The sequence below is a fragment of the Platichthys flesus genome, chromosome 19 (assembly GCF_949316205.1).
Source record: "Platichthys flesus chromosome 19, fPlaFle2.1, whole genome shotgun sequence".
NCBI classification, from domain to species: domain Eukaryota; kingdom Metazoa; phylum Chordata; class Actinopteri; order Pleuronectiformes; family Pleuronectidae; genus Platichthys; species Platichthys flesus.
The window spans coordinates 14025051-14044241 of NC_084963.1; the positions used below are offsets into that span (position 1 = coordinate 14025051).

At 42.7% G+C, this 19191-nt stretch overlaps 1 protein-coding gene across 1 annotated transcript in view; it reads right to left on the reverse strand.

The window, feature by feature from the left end:
- lamc3 (laminin, gamma 3) overlaps nt 1-19191 on the reverse strand; it is a 97259-nt gene that overhangs the window by 44962 nt on the left and 33106 nt on the right. Inside the window, exons 5-9 of the mRNA XM_062412181.1 lie at nt 13791-13979; nt 12696-12813; nt 8344-8442; nt 7380-7516; nt 6411-6530 (exon numbers count right to left, since the gene is read on the reverse strand). Of these exons, the coding sequence (XP_062268165.1) occupies nt 6411-6530; nt 7380-7516; nt 8344-8442; nt 12696-12813; nt 13791-13979 (663 nt within the window). The remainder of the gene's footprint in view (nt 1-6410; nt 6531-7379; nt 7517-8343; nt 8443-12695; nt 12814-13790; nt 13980-19191) is intronic.

Below are 19191 nucleotides of genomic sequence, written 5' to 3' on the forward strand. Positions count from 1 at the left end.
CCCTCTTAACTCATCTGTAAAGTAAGCCAATAAGGTAACATTATTTGGTTATGGAAAAATGTATGTACTGGAAGGTGCACGTTAGGATATCAGAAATAAAAAAATTGCATAATCAAAAGTTGTGGTTTTGGCATCATTTTGATGCTTTGGATTTCATACAGGTTAAGTTGCTAACAGAATATATATATATATATAAATATATATATATATTTATATATATAAGTTAGCTTTGGAGTTAGCTTTGGAGGCGCTAGTAGGTGGATTTAATAGCTTTTAAGAGAACCAAGCTGGCAGTGCTCATCCCCCTCATTTGAGTTTAATATTTTCGAATATGTTAAAGTAATTTTTATCGTCGAAACAGAAAACAATGTCTGGGTTCAGCATGAGGATTTGTTGTTGGTTGTCAGTTTTATATATTTTGGGACAAAACAGAATTCATCATAGGCATGGGAACTTTGAGAGGCGGTGGACTAGTGGCAGAAACTTGGACTATGGGCAGAAAAGGTCTCTGGTTCGTCTCTGGTGCGACACAAAAAGACGAACCAGGATTGATCTGTCCAAAAATCCAAGAGGATTCTCCCTACCCTGTCTAGTGCCCCTGAGCAAGGCACCTTACCCCCCAAACATCGCTCCCCGGGCGCCGTACATGGTTGCTCACTGCTCTGTGTGTCCTGCACCAGATGGGTTAAAAGCAGAGGTTAAATTGCCCTACAATTGCATGAGTGTGCCTGTGCATGTCTGTGCATTTGTTTGGGATAAATACATATATCTTAATCTTAATCTTAAAGAAATTATCAGCCGATTATTTGACAATAAAATGAAATATTACAGCCCTATGTTCCGCCAATTAAAACTGCATATATTTCAGTCTACATATTGAAAAAAACTGAATGGAAATAAAGCTCGAGTTCAGTCTGCGCCACACTTTTTCCATTTTGTCTATATGAGCCTGTCAGAATGATGTGAAGTCCACTGACTGTGCTGCCGTTGACATTCTGCCAGGAACACATAAAGCCACCATCACAACAAGTGATAGATGCCCGAATAACTTTTGGGGAACGGCGGCGGAGCTCACGATCAATCAGGGGGCTTAGACTTTCCTCCAAACAAATTAAATCAACTCCGTTTCAATTAAATCACTGACGCCTTGCACAAACACTGAGTCCCACCGAGGCTCTAACATCGACCACCATGCAGACAATCTGGAGGTAAAGGCTGGACGGACAAACTTTAAACTTTTAAACAGGGTGGGTACTGTCAGGACACAGAGTCCAAGGCTAAACTACACCGCCTGCAGTCGCATTATGGATGACCCAAAACATGATACATTAAAGGAAGATCGTTTTTTTTTTATATTCAAGGAAACTGCTATTGCAGGCTGACACACATGCACATTCAATATAGCTGTGAATCTGGCGATTACATATTTCCGTTCTTTAGTTGAAGTAACAGGGAACAAATTGGAGTGCGGAGAAGAGTGTGAACCCGGGGTCGAGTGGAAGCAGAGAACGACACAGCAGACTCGTCTGGGCTCTGAGGGTTCTTATCGCACAAGCACGAAAGAGGCTCGGCACAAATGTAAATGAAGTAGTCTTAGTGTTATTTTCATTTAAGTGTTCAGATAGAAAATAGAACTGCATTAGAAAACAAGGTGTTAATCTTGTGGTCTTAAATTTCTGATTTCTAAAAAAACGAGATAGCGCTGGTTAAAATGGAAAGGCTCGTCACCAATGGTCTGATCAGTCGTACCTGTAATGAAATTGCTTGTCAGATTGTCCAACGGCACCTAACACTTTTCTGACAGTGTCCAACATGTTTTGTTGACTTTCTAAAAGAGTAAATCTCATCAACGCAGCGATTGGTCGAATGTGTGAAGGTGAAGCTACAGTTGGAATTCGTTTACAGCACGTTGAATGAGGATTGCAGTAGGACTTTGCCCAAATGATTTATTGGATACGGTCAGCCCAAAAAAACGTAGAAAACAGAAAGCTCTCGGAGATACGTTTTCGTATCTCCATTCAGAATGGGTAGGAGCATTTTTTATTTAAATGTGGTGGGATGACACGTCGCCTCACTCACACCGAACTCCTTTCTCTCCCGCATGAGCCGCACTCTAGCACTCGATTCAAATCAATCTTCTTTTGCAACCCAATTAAGTTCCATTTGTACAAAGTTAAATCACATATTATCTCAAGGTAGTTTCCAGAGCAGGTTGAGACCTTACAGTATGATAGAGGGACACCCATCAGGGACAGAGGAGAGAAAAGAAAACTCCCTCCAACTTCCAACCTCCGACAGACCGATACTCAGGATTATCTGCTTTTACCCGTTGGGTTAAAAGGACAATAAATAGTGGAGAAAGGGGAGAAGCAGTGAGGAGTTGTACATAGCATTATATGACCGTTGCATTCGTTCTTATAATGACAATAATATCAAAGCAGTGGGTGTAAAGGGACCAATTAATAATATAATAAGTACTTTTCCAAGTCAGGCGATGCTTTGTATTCCACATTTCCAATTTTATTCTCTCCCCTACCTCGCCATTTCTATGTCTCGGCTCAGTGCTTTGATTTCGCTTTGCCGCAGCGCCTTTCTGTTATGCTTATTCTTCCAGACGACAAGGCCTCCAGACTGGATTACACGCAGACCCGGGTGCAGGTAGCGTTCAGGTTGTGTGAAGCTACAATTGCCGCTTGAATCGGAGTGACAGGTCGCCTGGAGCGTCTCTCATGGATCTTTGCTCTTCTTTCTCCCTTCCACTCCTGAACTGAACACAAGAGCAGCCATATGCTGCTCTCTTGCCTTCTACTAGAGAGTGATCTCATTAAAATTCTGTCTATCTTTCCCTCCTTTTCTCTTCTCTCCTCTTTTTCGTTTTTTTTCATAATTCAGCCTCCCTGCTGCTCCGGGCAAGGCAGGTTGGCCTGTGCTGCAGATATGAAAAAGGATCAATGCTGCAGCCATCTCAACAGATGGCTCCAAGGACTTATGTTAGATGATGTCCCCTTCAGCATGAAGCACTGCTCGGCCAAGAGAGCCCCGGTTACCGTCCAGCAGATTCAAGGGGTGACCACAGTTGCTGGAGGCAGGTCAAAGCAACTGTTTAGGGAGGTACTTCATGTTTGCCTATGATAGTTCCTGGCAGCTGCGCTCAAGTGTTCAGCCTGTTGAGGCACTGGAGGGGGCTTGAACTCAGCCAGTGTCAACTATCAAGCAGATGTCCAGGATCAGGAAGGAGACAAGTGGTGATGCACATGTTTCAGAGGAAGAGTGCTCCTAAGTACGCACACACACACACACACACACACACACACACACACACACACACACACACACACACACACACACACACACACACACACACACACACACACACACACACACACACACACACACACACACACACACACACACACACACACACACACGCACACACACGCACACAAATCCACACAGAACTATGTACTAGCGATAAGAAGCTCAATCTTTTGTATGACCCCCAACCACCTCATCCATTATGAGAGCCAGCCCACACCACCTGACCTGCATAAATTTGCCTTAATCTACAACCTCAACCCAACAGACTACACCCCCGCTGCAAGACGCTTTGACCATAATTATGACATTTCTAATTCTACAATTATATTTGGTCCAATTTTAGTTTCCGTCTCCCCTCTCTTTCCCTGTTGTCTTTTTATGCCTGTACATTAAAGTAATAGTCCTGACATCACAGGCCTGCAAGCGGGGGGCCATTTTAAGTTACATGACCTTGAATTAGGTAACCACGGCAGCTAAATGCAATCAGGTGACATTACACCAAACATCTATTGGATAATCTACATCGGACCACAACAGCTAATTGATTATAGAGTATTTGTTGAGCCAGGACAAGACAGGCTCATTATAAGTCACTTATGACGTGAACCCAGTCCAACTCATGGGTCAACATGGAGTTAAAAGTGAACTCAAGCGTCACAGCTACCACCAGATATGTATTATCAGTAGTGTTGTAGGGAAAATAGAGAGAAATAGTTCTAAAAACGAAAAGTACCTTGTGCAGAGCCTGTTCTCAACCTGCCTGGCCTGTGGTGATTCCAGCTGCAGTTGCAGTTGTTGTTCTCTCTGAAATTGTTAAAGTGACCTATGATCAATCAGATTGTGTTTTTGGCACAGGCTTTAAAGTCAATGATGTCATAATATGAAACTACATTTGCTTTATTACTGTTTGCATATGCGGTTTACATTAAAGTTTAAATTATTTACTTAACTAGTGTTGTTTTTTCATACATTGCTTGTCGGCTAATTCAAAAGTATTTTAAGCAACTGAAATAATCTTCTTAACACTCTAGGCCCTGTCTTCTTAACTCTCTAAAATAAGAGGTCACTAATTCCACTTGGTATAAAGGCGGTGTGGACTAGGGAGTAGAGGGGTCGTTTTCCAACAAGAGGTTGCCGGTTCAATCCCCACTCTTCCCCATCTGCATGCCGAACTGTCCTTGGCAAGATATTGAACCCCTAAATGGCCCCTCATAAATGTTGAATGTACTAATTGTAAGTCGCTTTGGACAAAAGCGTCAGACAAATGACAAATGTGCTTTTATTTTGTATAAAAATTGTTGTATAGGAAGGGATTTGATGAATGTGGTTTCTATGATTGAGATCCACACCCGCGACATCTGTGAAAGTCTGTGTCAGTCAGATTTAATGAAATAAAATAATCAAATGATGCATTATCTGGTGGGATTTTTGGAATTAGTAGATAGATTGAATGACTTCATGTAACGAAAAAGAGGGCACAATCGGATGTCCTGGCACAAATACTTGTTTGGCACGGTGTTCTTTAGTTGAATTCTTTGTCCCTCTCTTTTTCTCCAGGCTGTCTGGCCCTCTCTCTGACTGGTCCATCAACTCCTTGTCAAACACAGTTGAGAATCTTTGTTGTCTTGTCCTTTTCCAAGGAACAACTAATATCTCTGAGGCCAGGTGAGCCACTCAGATCCCAACCACTTCTCTCTAATGCCCCATCAGTTCAATAATAAAAAGAAAAAAAGTCATAGTCCTGTCTCCTATGTGGCAGCTTAAGCCCAAGAAAAACTATGGTGACAAATACTGTCCGTTCACAGGAATCACAGAAATTGCAGTCTGTATGATGTTTGACATTGAGTTGTCACTCAGAATTATCGCTCACTTTGTTGAAGACACACAGGGAAGGGATTTCAGCGCAAATCAAAAGTGAAAAAAGAGCAGAGGCAGCGGCTGAGTGAGAGAGAAAATTCCAGAGCTACTTCCAAAGCCTGTGCCGCTCTGGTCTAATCTTTAAAGTAACTATACACACGCACAGCTATGGAGAAAAAAAAAAGGCGAGAGAAAATGAGATCATTAATAGGGATGGCAAGGCAATAGATTTGTGCTTTTATTACGTGGAGAAAACAACATAAACAAGCACTGGGTGAAGTAGATAAGCAGGCTGCCACAAAGCTGTTCTTGGCCAGTTGGGCCACTAATCTGTGTGGCCTGCAGAGACGCCACTGTGGACTGACTGAAGAAGAAAGCAACTTTCAAAAACACTATTAGCTATGTGCATTTCTAATTACACATATATATGGGGGAAGATGCAAGTACTCATTACGGACTGACTTGTGCCTCGTGTATTCAAACACCGCACAAAAATAAAACAGTCACACTTGCACATTCACAGCGGAGGCATTTAGAAAGATGTTTTTATAATTTATGCCGGACCACCAGGGTTTGTCACATCTTTCAGCTCGGAGCATTTCATCGTTCTAAAAAAAAGTCAGTAAAAAGAAGATGTCTCCAAATGGATTCGTTCTCCTTTGATTGTGCGTTTTGAGCATTAAACCTCCAAGAAGTTAATGGGATTGCTCCTCTTTCGCTTCGGGCTATGGACAACTCTGGGCCTGGAGGGGCTGTGAGTTGATGTCTAGAACCGACTTAGCAGAGACAAGAGGAGACCAAGCCAATTTTCCCTTTGTTGCCTCTCCAGCATGGCCGAGACATCCAATTCCATCAGGCCTTAGCTGCTGGGGCAGCTGATAGAAATGAGCCCTAAGTCCTGTAGCTGGGCCAACATATTCCCTTATCTTCTAATGGCTCTGATAAGGGCTTGGAACGAATGGTGTCAGAATAACCGCCGTATGACCCACTGCCAAAGAACCTGATTAATCTCACTGAGGAACAACAGGAACAAGCTATGGGTATTACAGATGCTCCGCTAATACTAATATAATTCCCACATTTGCTACGGGTGCAACAACAGAGAGATTTATTATTAACCAACCCTGGAAAACACACACTCACTCACACACCCTCACCTCAGTTGACCCAATCTGAGGTAACGATCTGTCCTCGTGAATGAATTTAAATGTCTTGTATTCTCCGTTGTGACTCACCAGGAGCTTTGTAGAAGCCGATGTCTTCCTCGCTAAGAGGCAGCAGGTAGACTTCTCCCTCCTTCCACAGCAGGGGGTACTCTTGTCCCAGAGAGAACTCTCCCAACCAGCCATCTTGATCTGGAGAGTCATAGTAGACATGTCATACCATGAACCTGCTATCCTCCTCTGCCTCAGAGAAGATCAGGATGTATACAGTACTAACAGAATACAAATGTTTAAACAGCAGCAATACAATGCGTCAATTTTGCTCTTGTAAGAGTTATGTTCTGTTTGTTTTTTTTTATATTTTAGTTTTATTCCTTTCGCCAGTTAATAGGAATAACTATTGGATGCATTAGCAATAAACTTTGTGGAAGGACCCATTACATTTTGAAGTGGATCTGAATACATAGGCAGATCCAAGAGTTTAGTCTCAATTTCTCTGCAGCGTTTCCCACAGTATTCATTCAACCAGGGGCGACAGAGGGGAAGCAAGCACATTGACGTCCCTTTCATGTAAAACGATTCCAGATGGGAGATAAACAGACTAAAGGGTGAAAGACAAATTGAGAGAGCTGTATTGCATGCCACAACTACAGCTGAAACTATGTTGTCTGACTGTCTACATGGATGGTAACAACTTCTGAGTAATAGCATCGCACACAGCTATTCAATTCGGCAATTGGAGCAAACCACCAAGTTAGAGTTCTCTTATGTTAAAAGTAAAACATTATTTTGGTTGGTTCATTACGAAACTGTGTCACGGCAGATACAAAACTGGTGGGTTACACAGTTTAGACCATTTTTGATATGGTGAGATACGAAATTACCGTAAACTGAGGTATGTGTTCTCCCAGCAAAATACATTTAAGTTAAGGAAAATAAAGAGGATGAGGATTCAGAGATACTTTTACTGGTCTGATTGACTTCTGAGGATAATCTTGTTAATTATGAAAGCTTATTAATGGCTGCAGCTTGAGAGAATACCTTCCATAAAGTCAGAAGTGATGTTGACAGCAGCAAAGTGACTGGACGACGTGCAGGCCAGCGAGTGGCCAAAGCAGAAACAAGGCTGGCAGCCCGCTGGGTCTTCTTGTTGGAGGTTGAAAAAGCCCGGCTTGCATCTGTGGACACACACACACACACACACACATATATAAACACCTAATGCATCCAATGTTATTAACACGCTAATGCTGCACACTCTCCTCGGTGCAGCTACAAACAACACCCTGGGTGTAATGTTATTCTTACTAATATCTTTAAGTTGTTCTCACTGCAGCAGCAGTCAAAACTGGTCCCCAGAGCAGTAACAAGGAAAAAAAGAGCCAAATGGAGCTCTGCTGCACAGACCCTGACCTCTGACCCACAGTCGCTAGCTGGTACATGGGTGGGAGAGGAACACTGCTAAAAATCAGGAAATACACAAGTCACGTTTCACAGGAGAGTGGCCGGCCCAACGAGCCATGAAATCAGGAAAAAAAGTCAACAAACAGGGAGCACAGAATTATTCAATAGTTGGAGACCTGGGGCTGTGTGCATTACTAATGTCCCAGTGAGTTTATCTCGTATCCCAGAGGAGCGAGATAGAAACACACAGCGAGAAGCAGAGACCCGGCTGCTGACATATTGTAACTGTCTTATTCAAGGAGTCAAAATGACAGATAGCCCCGAAACCACATTCTTACAGAAGCTTTTTTTGTAAAGTATTCTCCTGCAGATCTGGTGCTGTAATTTAGTTTATTTATATAATTACATTACTATTGAACTGTGATGTAATGTAAATGTTATATTTATTAAATCAATATTTTGAACAGCAATTCATATTAACATCACTATATTACGTTCATAAACCGGTGAATGACTAACATTCTCCCGTGCTGCAGGAATTCAACGGTTGCCTAGGTAACCAAAGGTCCTGCGTCATGCAAGCATAAAGCTGATAACACACCTGTCACAGCTCGTCCCCTCCACGTTGGATCTGCAGTGACAACGTCCGTCCAGAGGAGAGCAGACGTCCACAGTCCCACTGGGGTTACACTCACACGGCCTGCAGACAAAAGGTGATGTGGAGATGGCACACAGGTACATTTTGATGTGTTGACTTCACTGGTTTCCATAAGAATATTCTCAATTTGCTTACGACAAAACATTTCTCTGCGACCAGTAGGGTGTCTTGCTCAAGAACCCTTCAACAACAAGGATACTTGTCCTGAGGCTCAAACCCGGGAAACCCCCGGTGACTAGCCGACCCTGCGGACGTGCGTTTTTCCGTGGCTGCGCTCGTTCAAAAAGCACAACAAGTTTTCGTGTGACAAATCATCAACGCTGAAATGCTTGGTAGCACACAATCCATCATGCCAAAATTAAAGGCTGTGCCAACAACCTTGATAAAAGCAAGTGAGTAGGTGTACGGGTCAGCTGTGTCTTGGATCGTGTGTCAAACTGGGTTTGATCACCTTCATTGATTGATTACTTTTGTTTGTAAATGTAACACAGGATCTATTTTTAATGAGGCGCTATTACAAATAATTCAATTATCCCAGGGCAAGCTGTCTCTGCTTGCTTCTGCTCCACTGGTCTGAGTAATTCACAACTCAACCGCCTGATGTTGCTGCATGAATGAAAGAAAGGTGCGTGCATGTGTGTTGCATGTGTGCATGCATACATGTGTGTATTGCAAGAATAATTTTAAGTATCTGCAAAGGCTCAAATCTAAAATTAAGTTTGTATTAATAATCGTGTTATTATCAACCTTGTGATATCTAAAAAAAGGACTAAAAGTAGGATGTTATTCCGTAAAGATTTTCAATAAAGCTGCCTTATTCTTGAGCCTCACTGAGGATTGCATTATTGATGTTTGTGGCCATGTGTGAAGAGCGGAAATGAAGTGTAAACAAAACGCCGACATATTCTCACCTCCAATGCCGACATGTTAGCTAACGTTTCCTCACACATCCATCAGATGTAGAGCAGCTTCGCCGTGCATCTGGCAACTCGGCAAATTCAAGTCAAATGTTTCTTCTCATTTTAGATCCGATTTGGTCTCCACCAGCTCCTTAGAAACTTATCTGGCTCTTTGTCTTAATGCTACACAGTGTTGACAAGCAGGTCACTCACGTTATCAGTTTGTGGGGCTGGATAGGAAGTGTACAATATGATTTTGAGCATAAAGAGGGACCCTGTTGCGGCCGGACAATCTGAACAATTAGAGAAATGCTTAAAAGCCCAGACGAGCTGAGGGAAGCGGCAGAGACTAGTAATCGTCTGCGGTTCATCACGGTGAGCGACCCCTTTCACGTTGGACGTCCTTATTAGATTCATGTATAAATATTTATTACAGTGGGTTTAAAGTCACAAGAATAAATATCAAGACCGTTTATCAATGGTTTTCAAAGGGAAAGCTAAATGTTTGTTTGTCTGTCAGTCCCACTGCCTGTTGTCACAGTGTCCACAGGAAGGGGGTGGTAGAAATAATATTATCACCGAACAGTCATTGATATGCGATTCAACACTATCACAACTTAGTATTCCCTCAGCGGGTGCAGGGGGTCAGGGAGAGCTGGGGTGGTATATGAATACAAATACTGCATCATACTTCTCACACACACACTCAGACACACATATATGCACTATAATGGGCATATAACTGCAGACTCGTATGTGCACATACTTAGCGAAAGAGCTCTCAGGTCAGAAAGTTAGAATGTGCTTTTCATCCTCAAAATGGATGCGGCAGGTCACTGCATATGCAAACTGCAGCAATGGACGTAGAATAACAGCCAGACTGAGTGTTTGTGTGTAAAACACTTTCATATCTTAGGAATGAAAGCGACTCTGCTTATCTTACAAGGAACTGAACCGCCTGAGCTTAGCGTAATGACACGATTAAAATCAGAGAGAAGCACAAATACAGAAGAAAACAGTGCATTCCAAACGATGCACTGTTTTGTCCTTATCCAGGGTGCCAGCTCGCCTAATGGAGAACATTCAGCCATCAATCTGGCCACTTGATGTTAGTGATTAGTTTGTAACTGCGAAGAAAAAAAAAAAACCTACTTTCCATGAATAATTAGCATTTATTGACAACGCACTGTCGTGTCCTGTTTTCCATTTGTGTGATATTTCCTGTTTTATTCTGCTGTCACTTACCCTCGTCTCTCGTCTAAGGCCCCGCTCGAGTGTTTCATGCCTCTGTGATTACCGTTTGTTGTCACTGGCTTTTAACTTTGATTTATTCTGACCACCTCACCTCACATGCATACTCCGTGCTATATCTGATTGCCTGCTGTAACCACGAAATGAAAATTCTCTCATTATCCATTCACCACAATGCCGATGGAGGGGTGGGTGAAGTGATGTAATCTTCAGATTCTTCAGATGTAATCCATCGGCATAGGGGTGAGTGGATAATGAGGGGATTTTTTTATTTTTCAGTGAAGTATCCCTTTAAAGCTGTTCCGTTAAGTTTCTGAAGTCGCCAAGGCGGGATCCAGTCACCATGACAACCGATGCAGTAAACCTCATCGGTCTCTGGATTGGTTCTAAGGGATCTTCAAACACCAGATCTTCCTCTCCTGTTGGTCGAGATGGCCGATTGACCAACCAAAACTCTGACCGTGTGCAGCAGAGGAGAATTCACAGCAAAAGTCGGGGGTGTGGTGTATTAGTAATCGGGAGGGGGGCTGCTTTACTAAATCTCAACAATGCAAAACACATGCATATAGAAAACATTGATTTGATGTATAAATTTATTTGTTTTTGAAATTGAATAAGATATTTAGGTATTATTTCTTAAAGCTCAAATAACCATTTTTGGTTCTGTAATCGCAATATAATTTTGTTGTAAGTATATATATATATAAAGAAATGGCGAAACTAAAGTTTTGGCGACAAAATCTGTCCTCTTTGTAGCTCTGTTTTGTTTTCAGCCAGCTCCTGAGGCAAGTATCTGGCTCCTTACGCGCTAAGGGCTCCACAACGTTTGCCAGCTAGCAGCTGACTTTTATCGGCCTGCCTCTTACCTGTAGGGTGTAATGGGAGCAGGGAGAGCGAACCAACACAATAAAGCTGCGGGGCCATAAAGACAACACAATCAGATGAAAGACAGTGAAAAGCTCAGGCTATTTGAAGGGGGACTGAAGAGTCAGATGTTAAATCTCTGTGGGTTTAACATTGCAAGCCAACCCTCTCGTATTACACATAGACATGGATCCATGGTGGGAAATTCGTACATTTAGCTTTATACTTAATAATATTTGTATAGAATGAACATGATCGTTTATTTGCAGATAGCTAATGAAATCAAAGAAATAATCCCATATATCACGTTTGTCTCATGAAATTCAGACAAAGGTATATATGAAACAATGTGGAGCTGTGATGATCTGTCTTATCATACAAATTGGATGAAAGAAAAATAAATAAAACACAGCATGCCAGAGGCAGGACATACCGTGTTCGTTCTGCAGAGGGGATCACGTGTTTTTGTTTACAGCACATCAACAGCATCAGATCACATCACCGAAAGCAAAGGGATCTAATTGTCTTTCTTCTACAGTGTCTTCTCCGTGCATCGTACCACCTTTTCATCCTTAAATTCTTGTATATCACTTTTGTTTTTGAGTCTGTTGCTTGTTGGAAAGGTCATCAACACGCCCGCTTGCTCACGGTGAAGCTTCCCAATAATCTCCTGCTGTTTTCTCATATGGAATCATTGGGACATTATCCAGAGTTAAGAACTCAGCGAATATTTGCACACAGACCAGAAGAGGCAGAGTAAAATTATACATCTGCATTTTAGTTATTAAATTACCAAATTAATAAAATGGGTTCTAAATTAGATTTAAATCTTAGCTTAAATCTTAAATTGAAATTTTTACTTCCCCCTTAGTTCATGTGTGGAAAAACAGACCGGTCTGGGCTCTGGAATAGTTTGATATCAGTATTTTGCACATCCTGGTACACAATGATACGAGGATCGCTAATTCGCAGTGGTGTCACTTAGAGAAATGAGAGTCCTCCTGTTTACAGCTGCCTAGTAGTTTGATAAATGGGGGGGGGGGGGGGGGGGGGGGGGGAGTCTGATGGTGACTGCAAATCAGGGGAGATTTATTGAACAAATTCCGTCTGCTCTTTCCTCAGATCCTTTTTCTTTGTGTTTGTCTTAACCCCGTCTTCTTTTTGAAAGCTCAGTTCTTTGCAAAATCTTCAGAGCCCTCTCATTGCGTTTGCCTTTTTTAAACACCTCAAGTGTGTCAATATGTGCATGCGTCAGTGTTTAGGACTGTGCTTGTTGCTCACCTGCAGCCACCGGGACCGAGCGAGTGAAAGCCGGCCCGACACGTGTCACACTTCTCCCCTGTCACGCCGACTCGACACGCACACCTTCCTTCCACATCACACTGCAGACTCACTGAGCCTGAAGGGGACAGCCGATGAATAGTGCACAAAGAAATAAAAAGAGAGAAAAGAGAATGGAAAGGGGTCAAAGGGGAAAAGATGGCCATGAAGACAACTTTAAAACTTCAGAATCCATCTCACATAAAATGGATCAATACATTCATTACTAATTTGCCATGGCAGGGACAACTGAAAAGCTGTTACTGGATCCCTTTTCCAGAAACCACAGAGGGGGGCTTGGAAGATCTGAATAGAACCTTGCAACCATACAGTCGTTAACATGAGAGAAAGGTGGAGCGGCGTGGAGTCTGCTGTAACCTTCGATCAATATAAAGGACTCCAACGGCACTGGGCAAACGCCTTACACTATTCAGGAAACACAGAGGAGACCAGAACTGATGCATTTGTTCATCTCTCCCGCTGGTTCTCCCCCCTTCACCCCGAGGACGGTCTAATTAGGGGCACAAACATTTAATGTCCCTCTCGCCTAAAATTAGACTGTGTTCAACAAACACCGGGCCTCTCCACCGATAACGCTCCGTGACTCGACTGGATCAATTTACAACAGCCGGGCCGAGGCGAGTCATGGATTTCTTTAATGGTCCTTTTTGGGGAAGCTAAAGAGATAAATCTGATGGGATGAGCGAGACATGAGAGGAGATTGCGTAAATTATGAAATGGAAAGGATTCTACTCCGAGGGAAGGTTTGGCGGTTGAGTCGTCCACGAGTTGGGCTAAATATTAAAGTAATGTCTTTAATGAGCGTTTGGCTACAAAAGCTGCAAAAAATAATACTTTTCCGTCCTTTTTGCCTGAAGCTAAATCTCTCTTACGGCGCCCTTATTGTGCCCACACAGCATCCCAGTTTAACCATAATTATTATACTCATCCCAGGAAAAAAAACCCAGTAGTGAGCAATGATATTGCCGTGGGTTATACTTGGGGTTTCTCTCATCGTTGTTTGAAACAATCCCGTCTTTTGTCCCTGCAGCTTACCGTCGACATCGCAGTTGCAGGGAAGGCAGGGCTCTTGAGAGGACTCCCTGTGGTGGTGCTCTCTGCAGCGCTCGCAGTGGGGCCCGTCGGTGTTGTCTCTGCAGCTCGCACAGCGCCCCCCACTGCCGGTGCTGCGGTACTGCTCCATGTCAAACACACAGCGGTCTGATCTCCCGCTGCAGTTGCACTCTGCGTGCGAGGGGGAGAAGACAAGCAAGAAAAAAGGAGAGACGCGAAGGACGTGGAAAGAGCAGCCACGGGGGGGGGGGGGGGGGGGAGAAGCAAGCAGCGAGGAGGCAGCAAGGTAGAAAGAGCGAAAGAGACAAAAGGGGAGAGACAAGGGAGAGGGGGGGATATGTGTGAGAGATTATGTGTTCTGGGATTGGATCATAATTTAGAGGCTCGTTGCTAATCTCATTTCACACAGGCCTAATGAGGAGCCAATCGGCTGTCAGGGGGCACTTAGATAACAGTAATTCATGTTTATACAAGAGCAAATTACTCAGCTGATAACACACCGTCCCAGCTCTCATGCCCCTCACATCAAATCCCTCCTCTCTTTACCAGTTACCCTCAGGGGGGGGGGGGATTTAGGTGAAATCGCCCATTTTATTATGAATCAACCTGGCATCAGTAAATTATTATTTCTTCCCTGTTAATAAGGAGTCTGAGCAGGTTCACCCGATTTGAACGATGCCTAAGCTAGTTGCTTAAAAAACTAAATCTACAAATTTGGGATTAGTGAAGAACTTGAAAGAGATCAAACACGAGCTTTAAGTTTCACTTGACTTTGACCAATTTTGCTCAGATTGGAATTCTAATTAAACACGAGTTTACAAAGTCTAAAACATGCATCCATTATAATTGGAAACCCTTTATGGCCAGCATGTTAGCAAACATGTGCCTACTTATTTGCCACACAATGTTATTGACCACTCAAAGTGCTTTAGTTCACAAGCCACACTCACCCACTTATTACAAATCTATTTTCAATCTATTACTCACTGCCTGTGATTTAGGATTTGAGTATTTCACCCAAGGCCGCTTTGACTACAAGAGCTGGGGATCGAACCATCAACCCTCTCCAGCCCCTGAGATGGATTGCTAGTTACTCTTTGTACGAGTGCTAAATAGAGAATGTGACAGATTTGGCTCATGATTCTTTCGGATTTTAGGTGTGATTAAAGAAAGAAGTGTAACAAACTGTGTAATAAATAATTTTTGGCAACATAAAGGACTTAATTTTTCAACAGGTGAAAATGAATTAGAATTGTTTTTTCAGGCAATTTGTCTTTTGAGAGCCCTTTTCACTGATACAAGCTGTGAACCATGAGCTAAAAGATGCAAAACAGCTCACTAGATAAGAGGAGAGCAGCAGATTTGTGTGGTTTCAGGCATCTCCTGACACATTACACACCATTACATCCTATTGTTAATGTTAAATATCAATCGGTTGAGCTTAAAGCAAACGTCCTGAAAGTGTAGGTCTGATGAATAAAGTGAGAAGAGGCTGTAGGAGCCAGCCTCTGCTCTGCTCCGAGTCGGGTTTGGAACACAACACGCATCATTTGACAAATGCTGAATCCCCTGTTATCGCATCTGCAATCCCTCTGCCCATGGGGCAACCGAATCTGACAAACCTGACACCCCACATTGAAAGGCGCCGCAGCACGACTCAGGTCTGATTGGCACTGGCAGGCAACTAGTGCACGAATACCACCAGCCCACTCTGCTTTCCAGCTCCCGTCCGCTCATATCTTTATCATAGACGCTGTGGTTGTGCTGCCACTGACGGTCAGGCTAGCTGTTAGCCGGGTAGCAGTACTGCCAACAAGTGCCCGAGCCTCTGTTGAATTCACTTGAGGGGTAGAAATTCATGTTGACTCTGCCAACATCTCTCAAAATGTGATTCTGGATGTCAGTGCTATAGATTCTGGGGGAATGCGGGTTAGTCTGATGCCATTCTCGACAACTATATTGTATTTAATCGGTTTTAGAATTAAAGTGGAGAAATGTATTTTACTTTTGTATGGTGGTTTATCATCCTATGACATATTGAAGCACCTTGTATGTAACTATATATATATATATATATATATAGATATGAAGATGATTTCTTATTATTAGCTTTCAGACAAAATAAAAATATGGTTCTGATCACTCTAAGCTTTTATTCTTACTTTCACTATTTGTATTTCATTGATTTGGTTTTCTGTAATAAAACTACTTTATCTAAACTATGTTTTATGTGTGTATTTTATTCAAATATTATTAGTTATTGCACACACACAATAAAGGATATAGGGCACAGCTAATCACTTGAAGCTGTTCTGAACAGGTTTAACACAAACACCACTAGGTTACACAGGTTTACGTCGGCCGTGTTTGGCCATCTTCCCCACATTTATTGGTCTGCCCACACACAACCATCACTTCCACATGCTGCTTCCATCAATCCTGTTCTGGAGACCACATAGCATGTGCGTCACCGCCACTGTGGAGAGCTCCGTGCAATTAAGGAGGCAGGCTCAGCTTCAGACTATAGGAGGACTGACGCCGGATCTTTACAGGGCCACACAGTGACGTCAGTCTGGAGCTGGACAAATCAGATTAATAAGCCTATACCCTCTCACCTCCCATCAGCTGTTCCAACTGTTACCCCAGGAGCACATCTGTATAGCTCTGCTCATGGCCAGAATAATGCAGCGAAGGTTTTCTGTTTCAAGGAGCAGAAAACTGTTTACTTTAAAAGGATCTCATCTCAGAAGTGGTCGGAAAATGTGATTTAAAGCCTGAAGCCCAAATAAATATAAAGGTTTGTGATACAAATACCTAACCCTAAATGCTACGTTGGTGATGAACAGGTTTGTTTTGCACTTTATGTCCTCTATCCACTCCACCCACATCCCTGTGACCTTCTGCGTATTTGAATGAGGCAACACTACCTCCTCTCAAAAACGACGGGCCTGTTTATCAAGTATTAAGCAAATCATCTAGAAAAACACTCGGTAAAGCTCCACCAAGGCCCGACAGTCTCCTTAAATTCATAAGCTACACCGTTTCACATACACTCAAGAGATATCAGTTCCCTTATTTGGCCTCGTTAAGATACATGCATTATACATACATGTTGAGAAACACTGTGTCTTGCAATGTTAAAGAAAGTTAAGAAAAATAATATCATGGAAACACCTCCTTATTCAGATCTGCACCAAAATTGAATGGCTGACCCACACTGCGTCCTCACAGAGGGGTTCGTAGAATTCATTGTTTTTGAATAATCTCCGCATACAAACACACAAACGAATCAACAATTAAAATATAAACTCTTTGGTCGAGGTAATTCGTAATGTAGGAGGCAGGGTATGTGTTAAGGATGATAACCCGTCACAGCACCATCGTATGAATAGTCAAAAATGAATAATCCTGTGTCAGACAAGAGAGAAGATCAAGGTCAGGATCCATCTTAAAATATTTAAATCGACCTTCACTACGGATTCTGACCAACCTAACTTTAAGTGTCTAACTCCACTAGAGAAAAACTTCCAGCAGGAAAAGGGATGGACTCTCAGCGAGTGGCACGGACCTCTCTCTAGAGGTCGATCCTGCAGCACTTAAGACTTCCGCTGAGGGCTTCTAAGGACATTTCATTTCATTATCGTGTCCATTTAGGTGCGGACGTTACCCTCGCGTTTGCTGCTCGAGGCTTCGTCAGACAGGCTCTGTTCATACTTGATATGAACATGTATCTGAGTGATGTGATCAGAAGTCGACAGCTCTGCTAACCTCAGTTCAAAGCTGGCATTAGAGCCGTGTCCCTGACCACATCCAACTGACATTGTGTATGCTTGTGTGAGAAAAGGAGAGAGAGCGGAGGAGAGGGACAATGAGGAGCCGAGCAAATCGACCTGCTGTGCACAGCTATACATGAAATAGGACTCTACCCATTTGAAATACATACGTGGCTGTCAATGAAAATATTGCATTAGGCCGACACAAATAAATCAATGTGGTGAACACTGGGAAGTGAACAAATATTTTTGGTTCATTATAAAACTGTGGTAGGTCAGAGGAACTCAGCTGAGTCAGCTGTCCTTCGATGTATCCCAGGGCGCATGTGCATTGATACCAGGGCTGCAACAACTAATCGATTAAATCGATAATATTCTATCTAAGGCAACATCTTCTGAGTTTGGGTCAGGAAGCCAGCCAATCCCGTGCCTTGTTTAGCTCATGTCAGGACGCCGTCTCCCCTCTGGAGTAAACATTTGAAAAAAGGCAGAGACACACATCGCTCTCGACCGAGCAGAGAAAAATCTTTCTCAAGTGTGGGAATACTTTGCATGCCTTCACAGACTGCAGCTGCAAACTGTGTAAAGCTGCTTTCACATGGAACAGCAGCAGAGCATCACTGTGGTATGAACCTGCTTGGAGTTGGAGTTCTTCTTCTTCTTCTTTTTCTTCTTCTTCTTCCTCATCCGCTCCTCCTCCTCCTACTCCCATAACACTATATCTCGACTTAATAGCACACAACATAGAGGCCAGAATAGACAACACAAAATCATGAGAATTTAAAGCTCAAAATAAGGTTGTTTTCAAGAAATACTGAAACACAGACAGCTCACTTTTTCTCTTTTTTTCTCATATGTCATAGTCGGACTGGCCATTGGGAGCACAGGGAGACATCTTGTTGCGTCAGTGAGCTGGTGGACCCTCACGGAATCCATAAAGTTTTCACTGTCCTTGGCAGCCACACCTCAGCGTAGCATCAGTAGTTTCCACATGAGCTGAATTAGTTTTCACAAGGAAGCAAGCAGACCTCAGTACAAAACCTACGTGTACCCGTTAGAGGTGATGCAACCCAATCTTCTTGTTGTCTTTTGCCCTTCACATGAAAAGTGTCTCAGTACTGTTGCGGAACACACTGCAAACAGAAAATTCAACCCCTGCAGGCCCAATGATTTCTCACTTTTACATCTAATTTGCCAGATGAATGAGATGTCACAGCAGCCAGGAGGATAGCACGTCAGCAGTGATAAGAGCCATTCTGTAAGAGACTGTGCTGCACATAAACCAGCACGTCCTTTAGTGTAGAGCTACAGACAATCCTCTGCCTACTTCACACATTCATCAGCTATTTCGGTTAAGCTATCACTTTTGTTAAGAGGACATGCAAAAGCAGCATTTGCAAAGTTACATTGTTTTTTATTTTGTAAAATTCTCCTAATTCATGTTATGATATCTCACAGAAATATGTCTACAGTGATATATAAAAACTGGGGCAGGTAATTTTACATATTTTTTTACTCTTAAGCTTTTTCGATATTGGCAACGTTACATGTTTCCATATACATTCTCTGCCATTTTAGTTTGTGGGAGTATCAAAGTCATGTACTCATAC